Source organism: Plasmodium gallinaceum (assembly GCF_900005855.1).
Source record: "Plasmodium gallinaceum strain 8A genome assembly, contig: PGAL8A_v1_76, whole genome shotgun sequence".
In the NCBI taxonomy this organism is placed as follows: Eukaryota; Apicomplexa; class Aconoidasida; order Haemosporida; family Plasmodiidae; genus Plasmodium; species Plasmodium gallinaceum.
Genome location: NW_021628238.1, coordinates 1,755,992 through 1,767,913, shown reverse-complemented (window position 1 = coordinate 1,767,913; position 11,922 = coordinate 1,755,992). Strand labels below are relative to the sequence as shown.

The window sequence follows — 11,922 nt, the reverse complement described above, 5'->3', positions numbered from 1 at the left end:
TAACCTTTATTCATAAATATACATATTAAAAGCATAATTTTGTGCAAAAAAAGTATGTTAATAATATATTAGAAATAAAGTAAATTGATTTATTTGTTTTCAGAACAATATATTATGATCAATTGTTTTTTATTGTTTTTTTTTTCCTTTTTTTTTTTTTTTTTTGTTCCATTTAAATTAATTTTTATATTTTAAAATGAATACCTATATTTATTTATGTATAAACTAGCTTAAATTTTTTTTAATACACAGTTTATAATTTAGAATTTTTTTTTCCAACATTTAAGCAACTATATATTCCTTTAATTCTTTTAGAATTTTTTTTTTTCCTCCTATGTAACAATGAATTAAATTAAACAATAATTAATAAATATTAAAATTTATGAAAAATTTAATAGGAAAATTAAAAAAAAGAAAAAGGAAAAAAAAAAAAAAAAATTACACAAAAAAATAATGATAACTATATATTAAATAAAAAAAAAAAAAAAAAAAAAAATTAAAAGAGCATGAAAAACTACAAATTGTAAATTGTAGAAATCAATATAAGAAATGTGTGTAAATATATGCAAAAAAAAAAAAAAAAAAAAATATATATATATATATATATTAACATGTTCACATACATACTTGCGACAATGAATTATTGTTACATAAAAACAATTAAAGATTTTTATTTATTGAAAATTATATAATTATGTATTTTGTATTTTTTATATTGTTATTTCTTATTATTGTCATTATTGAAATTATAATTACAGTAACTTATAATTGTTATTATTTTATATTTATCCTTCAATTAATTATCTTTTATTTATATCTAATTTTCCATTTTTTTTTTTTTTTTTTAATTTGTTTCCTCTTTTAATTTTGATATGAATACTTATATATTTCTATATGTATTCTTAATAATTTTACATTATTTAATAATATTTTTTACTTTTTTTTTCTCATTTTTTTTTTTTTTTTTTTAGTTTCCTTTTTTTAATTTATATATATATATATATATATATATATATATATATATAATTAATAATTTTATAATTACGTAATGACATTCCTTTAATGGGGTTAAATAAATTAACATTTTTTGCACGAAGGAATGTGTTCAGCTGATGCTTCAATATCAATTTCTCCATTAGCTGTTACAACAGCTGGACCATAATAGGCCATAGCATTTCTTGATTTGTAGTATTCATTTCTCATAGCACTTTGGGTTAATTTTACATCATATCTGTGACTTATGGGTTCAAATAAAAATCCCCATACTACACTGAAAAAAAGACTTATACCTAAAAATAAGCAGTAAAACCAATCTAAGGATTCAAAAGATGGAGTATTAAATAATGTTAATCCCAACACTTCTAAAAATGAAGTAGCTAAAAAGCTCATTCCACATAACCAACCCCAAGCTTCTCCTGCACCTTCAGAATGATACACTTCCAAAAAAAAACATCCAGAACCATATAAAAATAAGCAAAAAGCATCAATAACTCTTGAACTAAAGTATAAAATCCAAGAGGAACCAGCACCAATTTTTTCTTCCATCCATGGATCATCAAAATAATAAGATGATGCCATTAAACATATTAAAGACAAACTCCATGATACCGTTCCTATAACATATATACACAAACATATAGATATAATTTTAATATGAACCTTATATATATATATATATACCAATATATATCATTATATGCACAAATATATGTAAACATATAATTCTTTAATTAAAATAAATACCCATTGATGTAGCTTGTAATAAAAATTTTGTTCCTGCTCTATATCCTCTTGACTGTTTAATACTGTAAAAAACACAAAAATAAATTTGTTTTATAAAAATACATTCATTTGAGAAAAGAAACATGTGTCTTTTCATTTATATTTTCTTGTTTTGATATACATAAATATGTGAAATGAAAAAAAAAAAAAAAAAAAATAAAATAAAATAAATAAATATCTTTTTTTTTTTTATACCTGCTATCATCTTCTGTTAATTGCAAAAAGGACATGATTAGAAGAGTTCCTAATAAAAATCCTCCTACACTAAGAAGCACTAAAGGTATTGGTGCATCACCAACATTTCCTGGTAATGCTCTTAAGAATTTTAAAATACCAAATGGATTATTTCCTATTAGAGATACTGAACAAACTAATAATAAATATGAAATAAATTGAATAAGAAATCCAACACGTAAATTAAAATTCATAAAAAAGTCCCAAAAAGGTTCAAATTGGGGTCCACGACCTTCTGGGGCTTCTCCAGGACGAACAACATAAGTAAAAAACATTTTTTACAAAATTTCTTTTAAAAATTATTTAGTCAAAAAAAGTTTTTTTTTACCACCAATTAAAAATAAGAAAAATAATAAACTAAAATATTAAGGAAAAAAAAAAAAAAAAAATGAAATATATGTAAACAAAAAATAAAAATATATAATAAATATATATATTAAATCATTGAATTTCTTTTTGTTCGGACAAAATTTTATTAAATATACACATACATTAATATATGAATTTTTTTTTTTTTTTTTTTTTTAAATATATATATATATATTATCCAATTAATTTGTTTCTTTTCTTTGCTTTTTATAATTTAAAATGAAATTAATAAAAATTATAAACATATATTACTTCTATTATTATATATTTAATTTTTTTCTTTTAATATTTTTCTAATAATCTATATAAATGTATTATTTTTATAAACACAATAATATAAAATAATTAAAATATTGCTGGATACATATATCTACAAGAAATTTATATGTACACACAGCAGCGCTAGTTTTGTGTAATTTTTTTTTAATTTTTTATTCATAATTTTTTCGTTCTTAAAATTTTTTTGTACTTTTTTTTTTTTTTTTACATGTTTAAAAGAAAAAAAAAAAATTTTAATGCAATAGAAAAAGAACTAAAAAAGTTGACCTAAATTTATAAAGAAAATTATTCTTCATATATATATATATATACATATATGTATTTATCTATATATAATACTTTGCAAATCTTTATAGAAAATGATAAGCGAGTTTATGTGATTTTAGTGACTTTTATTTTTACATAATTTTTTTTTTTCACTATTAAGGGTATGCAAAATTGGTGCGATATATGTTCATTAAAAAGAAAAAATTATATATTTCAATAATGCTAAACAATATTATTCAAAAAAAATTTTATTTAAAAATTTTTATATTTTATATTATTTTTAATTATTAAGGTATATTAAAATGTTTTAATCGTTATCTTTTTGTTTTAATTTTTCTTTTTTCTTTTATTTTTTTAACATATAAAGAATTCAAAAATATGAATTTCGTTAAAAGAAATTCATGTGTACATTTGTGTGTGCATTATTACATCTTTACAAATGAATGTAAATTCTTATGTGTGTAATTATTAGAATCTATTACATTTTTTTATGTGTATTGTATTTTATTTTGTTTTTATTTATTTTATTTAATTATTTTTTTTTTTTTTTTTTTTGGGAGGGGGGGATTTTATGATGCATTAATTTTTTTTTTCTTTTTTTCTCTCTAAAATTGTATTATGTATTTAATAAAACACATATAGGTACATATAACATTTTCCTAAGACCATGTTAATAATAGGAAAGTGCTACTTATGTTGTTTTCTATGTTAGCAAAAAAAAAAAAAAAAAAGAAAAAATAGAAAATATAATTAATTTATAATTATTATATCTTAATTATTAATAAATAATGTACCAAGTGAAAAAAAAAAAAAATTTATGAATTTGAAGTTTTATTATTTTTATTTAATTAAAGAAAAAAAAAACAAAATAAAAAGTATTAATTTTGAAATTGTGCTTTTTAATACAATAAAAATACCTTATAATTCTTTCTTAGGCAAAATGCTTCACTTTTTTTATTATGAATTATTTTTTACGATTAAGTAGACAATTTTTTTTTCGTAAAAAAACTTGATTTAGTTAAATTTTTTTTAATATATTACTCTTATAGTTAATAAAAAAAAAAAAGTTTCAGTTAAATATTTTTTAAATTTTTTGAATAAACGCTTTTTTTCCATGTTAATATATAATTGTTATTAACAAAGTAATAAATTTTTTAAAATGAATTTTTTAGAATATAAATACATGAGAAAAATATTAATAGAATGTATTTAAATCAAATATTAAATTTTACGTTTTTTTTTTTTTATAGAAAATTAGGTTTTCTTAAAATAAAACAAATTTAAACTTAAAAAAAAAATAAAATAACAAAAAATAAAAATTCATAAACAAAATATAATATACTAAAGAATTTGTTAAAGAAAAAAAAAAATAAATGAAATAATTATCTATTTAAAAACAAAAAAAGAAAATTTAATATATTTATATATTTTTTTTTCTTTCTTTTATGAAAATGTTTAAGCGAAGAATATAAAAAATATTTTTTGTTAAATAATTTTTATATATCAATTTTTTTTATAATAGTAGTATAAAATTATTTTTATAATAGAATGATATATAAGTATATATATATTTATATTTCTATAAGTATTATGTAGACATTAAATATTAGTAGAAGAAAAGAAAATAATAGGCTTTTTTTATATATAATTTAAGATAATTTTTTAATAAAACATTCTATGTTTTAGGAAAATTTACTGGAGGAAGATTTTGATTTTTTAAATTTTGTACTTGTTCTAATATCTCTTGTAATTTTTCTTTTGGTGTATTTTTAATGATAGCTAATTGTTTTTGTTTTTGTCTAATTTTATCTCTTACAAATCTTAATCTATCCTCTGAATTCTGAAGCATTAAAGCATCATATCTATCAACAATCATTAAATGAAAATCAAAAGCAGCAAAAGATACAATTTGAATAAAAGCTTGCCTTTGTTCTATATCTGATGGATCAATTTGAAATTTTTCTAATTTAGAATCAATAGATTCTTTTAAATCATTTCTTAATTTTATGTTCATTGAAGCAAATGATTGATCTAATTGTTCCATTAATTGTGATTCCATCGTTGTACACTGAGAATGAATTCTAATAATTTCGTCAATAACTTTTAAACTTTCTTCACCATCAATTAATCCTTTTTTATCTTCAATTGGAGATATTTTTCCTAAAATACATGGTTCTTGACTTATTATTTCATCAATTATTATACGTCCTCTTACTAATCCTTTAACAGCTAAATTATTTCCCACTTTAGTAACATCCTTTATTTCTGCATAAATAGCTAATGGGGCTAATACACCAGTTTTATGATTAAAAAAACACATACCAAATATTTTTTTTTTCTCTCCATTTATAGAAACTTCTCGTGTCATACTTTTAAATATTTCTTCGACATTTTCTCCATTAAATTGCATATAATCTTCAAAACCTATTTGAAGAGGAGAGGGTTCATTAGACATTTCTTCTAATAAAATTGGAAAAAAACCTAAAGTATTATTTTCATCGAATTCATTTATCCATTCATTTAATCTACCTTTCACATTTCGAGGTACATCATCAATTACTGGTTTCTCAGTTAAATTGATTTGATAATTTTCTGCATATAAAATATTAATATTCCTATTAAAATTTGTTTTTTTTCTTTTTAATTTTGGGTAATTGCCTAAATAAAGTAAGTTGCTTCTTTTTCTTGAAATTCCTCTTTTTTCATTAGGTAAATAATTTCCTCTGTTATTATTCTTATATATATTTCCTCTATTTTTTTTTAGTGTATTATTTTCATGTATTAAAATATTTTTTTCATTTATATATGATTTGTTACTTATGTGGATACCATCAATGAAAAGCGTAAAAAGATATAAGAAAAAAAACAAAACACTTTTACTTTTCATAATTTAAAAAAAAAAAAAAATATATAAGTAACATATAGAATAAAAATTATCAAAATGTATAAGGAATAATCTTTTATTTTACTTAGTTACTTTGATTATATGTATTTTAATATTTCATTTTAACTTAATATTTTCTTTTTTTCTTATTTTTTTAAAATATTCATGTAAAATTTACTTGACATGTTAAATAGAACTACTTTTAAAAAATTATAATATAGTTTAAAAGTAATATTATAATAAAAAATGTTTAAAAAAATAGTGATATTTTCAATTAATTTATATAAACATATATATATATAAATATGTATATTTTTTTTTTATTTAGTAGCTATAATTATTAAAATGTAAAAGGATAAATAAAATCATCAAATTTATTCATACTTGTATAAATAGTAAATTATACTTTATTTTTATTAAAAATGGATAATTTTAATGTAAAAGTTGCATTAAATTATTTTTGGAAATATATATATATCCTTCATATTACAACATTTTAAAATGTGTTCATAAAAATAAATAAAAAAAAAATAATTGAAATTCTAACAAAAAAAAAAAAAAAAAAAAAAAAAAAAAAAGTATTTATAAGTAATTAAGTGAATATATAAATGTTACTAAAAATAGAGTCATCATTTAAAAAAATATTTATTTTAATTTTTTCCAAAAAATAAAATATATATAAATTTTATAAGAATTAAAAAAAAGAAATGTTTCAATTATAAAAAATTAATATATAACCAATTTATGTAATTATAAAAAGGCGCATTTCAACAAAAAAAGGAAACTATAAACTTAAAACAAATTAAAAAAAAAAAAAAAAAAAAATATTTCTTAAAGAATGAAATATTTTTTTATTTACGTATCTAAAATGTTTATATGAAAAAAAAAAAAAAAATAAAATAAAATAAACAAAATGGAAATACCTAGAAAAAAAAAAGAGAAACTTTAATGTTTCTATAGAATACCTTATGTAACAACATAAAAATATTAATAAAGGATGTATTATAATAATAATAAGCTTATATTAACATAATTTTTGTAATTTTTTAATATCTACATATTACTATATATTAATATATAATAAATATAAATATTCATTGTAACTTCATATTTTATTTTAACTTATATTATTTAATGTCTATATTTAGTAATATTTATGTTAATATTTCTCATTACTTATTTATTTTAATTTTTTTTTTTTTTTTTTTTTTTTTATTTGACTATTTCATATCCATTCTTATTTCCATGGTCTCTTCATTTTCATTTTGCAAAGGTAAATAGTACATATAAAATAATTTTTTCAGATAAAAAATAATAGAGAGAAGCAATATCAATGCAAAAAGAATAAACATACTATATAAGTTAAAATAAGATACTTTTAAATATATATTTTCTTTTTTATTATATTCATTATAAGTTTTTGGTCTTGTATTAATTGGATAAGATGGACAATTAGATTCAACAAATCCTATTTTATAATTTTCTATATCAAAAATTACTTGTTTGTTTTTAAAGAAAGTTAAACCAAATATTGCTTTATTATTTACTTGTTTTTCTATTCCTTTACACCAAAATGATTCTTTTTTATATAAATATGATTCAGGTTTCCATCGAATTTTATAATTATCTGACATAATTACATAAATATCTGGTAGATAATCTTTATACTTCCAGCATTGAACATCATCAACAATTTTAACACACATATTTTCATTTTCAATTATATTTTTTAAAGCTGAATTAAAATCATCAAAAAAAAGGAGAGGATTGATAAATGAATCATTAGTTAATCTTAATCTTTTATTTACATCAAGAACATTATTCATATCAGGTATACATAAGATATCTAAGAAAAAATTTAATTTATTATAAACACTTTCAGGTATATGAGAAAACGTACTACCAGAATCAATCAATACATCAAATTCATTGTTATCCAAAAAATCAGTACCATAAAATTTAAACCCTTTTACTCTTACATAGTAATAGTATTTTCTTGTTATATTTGCCCATATTATATTATTTATCTCTTCATTTATTCTCTTCATTTCATTTGAGTCTTCATTTTTTTTATTGATTACATCATTTTCGTATTCATTGTGATTTGCTTCATTTATAATGTTTGCTGTTATTTCATTTTCCTTTTTATTATTTCCTTTTTTAATATTTTTTACAATATAATCTTCTTCATATCCACCTATGATTAGTTCTCCTCCATGTTCTGCTATACAAATAGAAAACTGTTTGGTTAAATTTGGAGAATTTTGAAATAATAAATCAACAAATGTTGGGACGTTATTTGGTTTTGTTAAACTGAACCCTAAAACTCCTGTGGCTTGCTGATGAAGAAATAAACTTTCTTCATGCATATGACAACCCATTAATTTTCTAAAAGATATTTTTTCATTATTATATGAAAACATACTAACTATATCAGAAAAATAAAATCCTGAAATTTGAGATCCTTCAAAATAAGATTGAAGATACTCACATTTTCCCTTTACACATTTTAAATTGAATGGACATTTTGTTTTATCACAATATAGAATTAACGAAGTTTTAGAGTAATTTGAATGATATGGGTTTTCCATATGAATACCACAATCATTACATCCTGAACATGGGAAACTTAATGAAGATGATCCTGTATCTAAAATTACAGAGATCCTTTGTTCAGGTATACCTATATCTAAATCTAAAAAATAATAAGCATATTCATCTATATCACCATACAATTTATATTTATATATATTTTTTTTTTCATTTCTTTTAAATAAATTATCTTTGTATGCTATATCTATTATTACATAATCTATTAGAAATGATATAAAAAGAAAAAACAAAAAGGGAACTTTTTTCTTTAAAAAAGGTAAATTCATTTTTATTTCTTTTAAGATAAGTTCCTACACTGTTTTTAATGAGTACACAAATTAAAAAAAAAAAAAAAAAAAAAAAAACTCTGTTAGTATTTATAAATAAAGTGGAAACAATTTATAAGTAAAATATTTCAAAAAAACAAAGAGAGAGATATTTCTCTTAATATAAAAAAAGTAACATTTTTATTAATATAATAATAAAAATAATAATAATAATACACTGTTTTCTACAAATGTAACTGTTTGGTTTAAAGAATATATTCATTTTTCATCTACATAACTTTAAAAAATTAACAAAAAAATATATATATTTATATATAGATATATGGAACAAAAAAATTTTATATTAATATATACAGTATATATTATTATGCAATTAAATATATGCAAAAGTTAAATTATTTGTAATAAAAAAAAAAATATGTAAGAAAGAACTTTTCCAATTTTCAAATCAAATAAATAAATGATGCATACATAAATTCTATTAAAATTATTTTATAGAAAAAATATAATATAAAATAAAGCTCCATTGAAATAAATAATTTAAAAAAAATATATATAAATATCTGTATAGATAAAGATTAATCATTGTATATATATATATATATATATAAAAAAATAAAGGTATAAAGGTTATTTATATTTATTTCAATTTATTTAATTTTATTTCATATAATTATTCAATTTAATTTTCTTATTCTGTACAATTTTTTTCTTTTTTTTTTCCATTTAATATCATTTTAATATATTTTATTTTCTGTTATACTTTATTTCTTTTTATTTTGTTCTATTTTAATCTTTTAAATTTCATTTCATTTATTTAAACTATTTTGATAATTGTTTAAAAAAATAGAAAATTAAAGATGGATAGACATAAAAAAAATAAAATAATAAAAAATTCAAGAATTTAATTTTTTTTAAGTATAGAATTTCTTCTATATTGTAATAATGTTATATATTTCTACAATTTTAGTAAAATAGAATTTTTCGTATTAGTTTTATTCTTCAATAGAAAAAAAAAAAAAAAAATTAAAAAATACAAACAATTTAACAATAAAAATATATATACATATATATATATATATATATATTTTTTTTTTTTTTTGTAACACCATAAAATATTTAAAAAATAAAATTTTCTAAATATTACTACAGTATGTTTTTTACCCTTTTTCCTTTTTCATAACTTTTCATTTTTTTCATACATTTTATAATAAAAATAACCATTATACAATAAAATGAAAATACTATTGAATAATATATGTCATTCAAAGTATTTAGGAAAGATCAAAATAAAAAAATATTAACAAAATAATAAAATTGTTAAAAAGAAGATATATAAAATTACTATAAAGTGTAATAATAATAAAAAAAAAAAAAAAATTAACAATTATATATTGAAAACATGTAAATATTAACAATTATAAAAAATTGAATGTATATATATTTACAATTTTTAAAGATAAAAGCTATTCAATTAATATATTTTTAGTGGTAATTAAATATTTTTACTTTTCATTCTATTATTAAAACCCCTCCACCCACTTTTTAAAAAAAAAAAAATTTAAACTTGCAATTATTGAAAAAAAAAAAGTTTCATCATAATACTACTCACATTGATTTTTACATGATTTTTAAGAAAATAAGAATATATATATAAAAAAAAAAAAAAATCATTGGAACTCTATGAAAACCTTGATACTATTTCTTAACTCACTATTTACTTTTTGAAAAAAAAAAAATATACATATATATATATATATGTATATATATTACATATATATATTTTGGAGTATTTCAAAATATATAAGTTTAAAAAATAATATATCAATATCATATATGTATATATATATATATTAATGTTAAAAAAATTATTATTTTTACTATTTTTTAATTTTTTATTAAAAAATTTTTTTTATTTGATATTTTAAAAAATTTTGATTTATAATAAGAAATTTGAAATATCCTTTAACATTTACTATTTTTTACATTTAAATTAATAAGATGGTGGAAGTATCAAATGATAAAAGTAAAAAAAAAAAAAAAAAAAAAAAGAATTAAAATAATATGGAATTAAAAGAATTTGTGATAAAAATAGATCTATATGAAAATTTTTTATTAATATTTATTCATATAATTATAAATTTGTAGTAAATTGTATGGTTAATATTTTTTCTTGATATATATATATGTATATATGAAATATATATTTACTATTTAATATACATATATATTTATAATTTTAAAATAAATAATTTTAATTTTTGTAAATATAGAAAATACAGTAGAAAAAAAAAAAGCTGAAGATAATAAGAAAAGTATTAAAAATAATAAAAATAAAATGAAGGTTACAATTAATGATAAAGTTGTGAAAAAGAATGAAAAGAAGAAACTTAACGAAAAACAAAAAGGTAACGAAAAAAAATTAAAGGTTAAGAAAACTTTGGACAAAAATAGTGATGACAAAAAAAAGATAAAAAAAGTTAAATTTGGTGGAAAAAATCAAAAACAAAAAAAAATAAGAACATCCATTCACTTTAAAAGGTAAAATATTAATAATAGGAAAATTTCTTTATTATATTAATGAAATATAAAAAATATATTATTTTATATAAACATCTTTTACATTTATAAAACAATAATTAATATTTTATTTTATATTTATATAGGCCAAAAACATTAAAACTCCCAAGAAACCCAAAATGTCCAAGAATAGTAAAATCATGTTTTAGAAAAACTTTAGATAAATATGGAATAATAAAACATCCATTAACATCTGAAAAGGCTATGAAAAAAATTGAAGAAATTAATACATTAGTTTTTATATGTGATAAAAGAGCTGACAAGAAGAAAATAAAGAAAGCAGTCAAAAGTTTATTTGGTATTACTTGTGATAAAGTTAACGTTCTAAATAGGTATGGATTTTAAAAAAAAAAAAAAAAAAAAGAAAAGAAAAATAATAAATAATATAATTTATTTTAATAAAAATAAAGTAATAAAAATTTATTAAGTAATAACATTGATAATTCATGAAAAATAATCTAAAAAACATATAAATATATATATTTATATATATTTATATATATTTTTTTTTATAGATTAAGTGGTGATAAAAAGGCATATGTGCGTTTATCTCCTGAACATGATGCATTAGAAGTAGCAAATAAGATCGGAATTTTATAAAGAAGAAAAAAAAAAAAGAAAAGAAAATGTAGTAATATTTTTTTTTTT

The 11,922-nt window shown here is 17.6% G+C and overlaps 4 protein-coding genes across 4 annotated transcripts; 1 reads left to right on the top strand and 3 right to left on the bottom strand.

The window, feature by feature from the left end:
* Positions 1 to 1,077: 1,077 nt before the first annotated feature.
* GAPM1 (glideosome associated protein with multiple membrane spans 1, putative) lies at positions 1,078 to 2,291 on the bottom strand (the record flags this gene model as incomplete). The annotated part of the gene is made up of 3 exons (XM_028671083.1): positions 1,078 to 1,613; positions 1,744 to 1,805; positions 1,978 to 2,291. The coding sequence occupies 3 exons, from the start codon at positions 2,289 to 2,291 to the stop codon at positions 1,078 to 1,080; spliced, it is 912 nt and encodes a 303-aa protein (XP_028527772.1).
* A 2,315-nt stretch (positions 2,292 to 4,606) lies between these two features.
* PGAL8A_00235500 (conserved Plasmodium protein, unknown function) lies at positions 4,607 to 5,818 on the bottom strand (the record flags this gene model as incomplete). Its single annotated transcript, XM_028671082.1, has 1 exon — positions 4,607 to 5,818. One exon carries the CDS (start codon positions 5,816 to 5,818, stop codon positions 4,607 to 4,609), a length of 1,212 nt encoding a protein of 403 aa, XP_028527771.1.
* A 1,217-nt stretch (positions 5,819 to 7,035) lies between these two features.
* Positions 7,036 to 8,694, bottom strand: PMV (plasmepsin V, putative; the record flags this gene model as incomplete). Its single annotated transcript, XM_028671081.1, has 1 exon — positions 7,036 to 8,694. One exon carries the CDS (start codon positions 8,692 to 8,694, stop codon positions 7,036 to 7,038), a length of 1,659 nt encoding a protein of 552 aa, XP_028527770.1.
* A 2,001-nt stretch (positions 8,695 to 10,695) lies between these two features.
* Positions 10,696 to 11,874, top strand: RPL23 (60S ribosomal protein L23, putative; the record flags this gene model as incomplete). The annotated part of the gene is made up of 4 exons (XM_028671080.1): positions 10,696 to 10,720; positions 10,968 to 11,235; positions 11,361 to 11,606; positions 11,790 to 11,874. 4 exons carry the CDS (start codon positions 10,696 to 10,698, stop codon positions 11,872 to 11,874), a joined length of 624 nt encoding a protein of 207 aa, XP_028527769.1.
* Between the last annotated feature and the right edge of the window lie 48 nt (positions 11,875 to 11,922).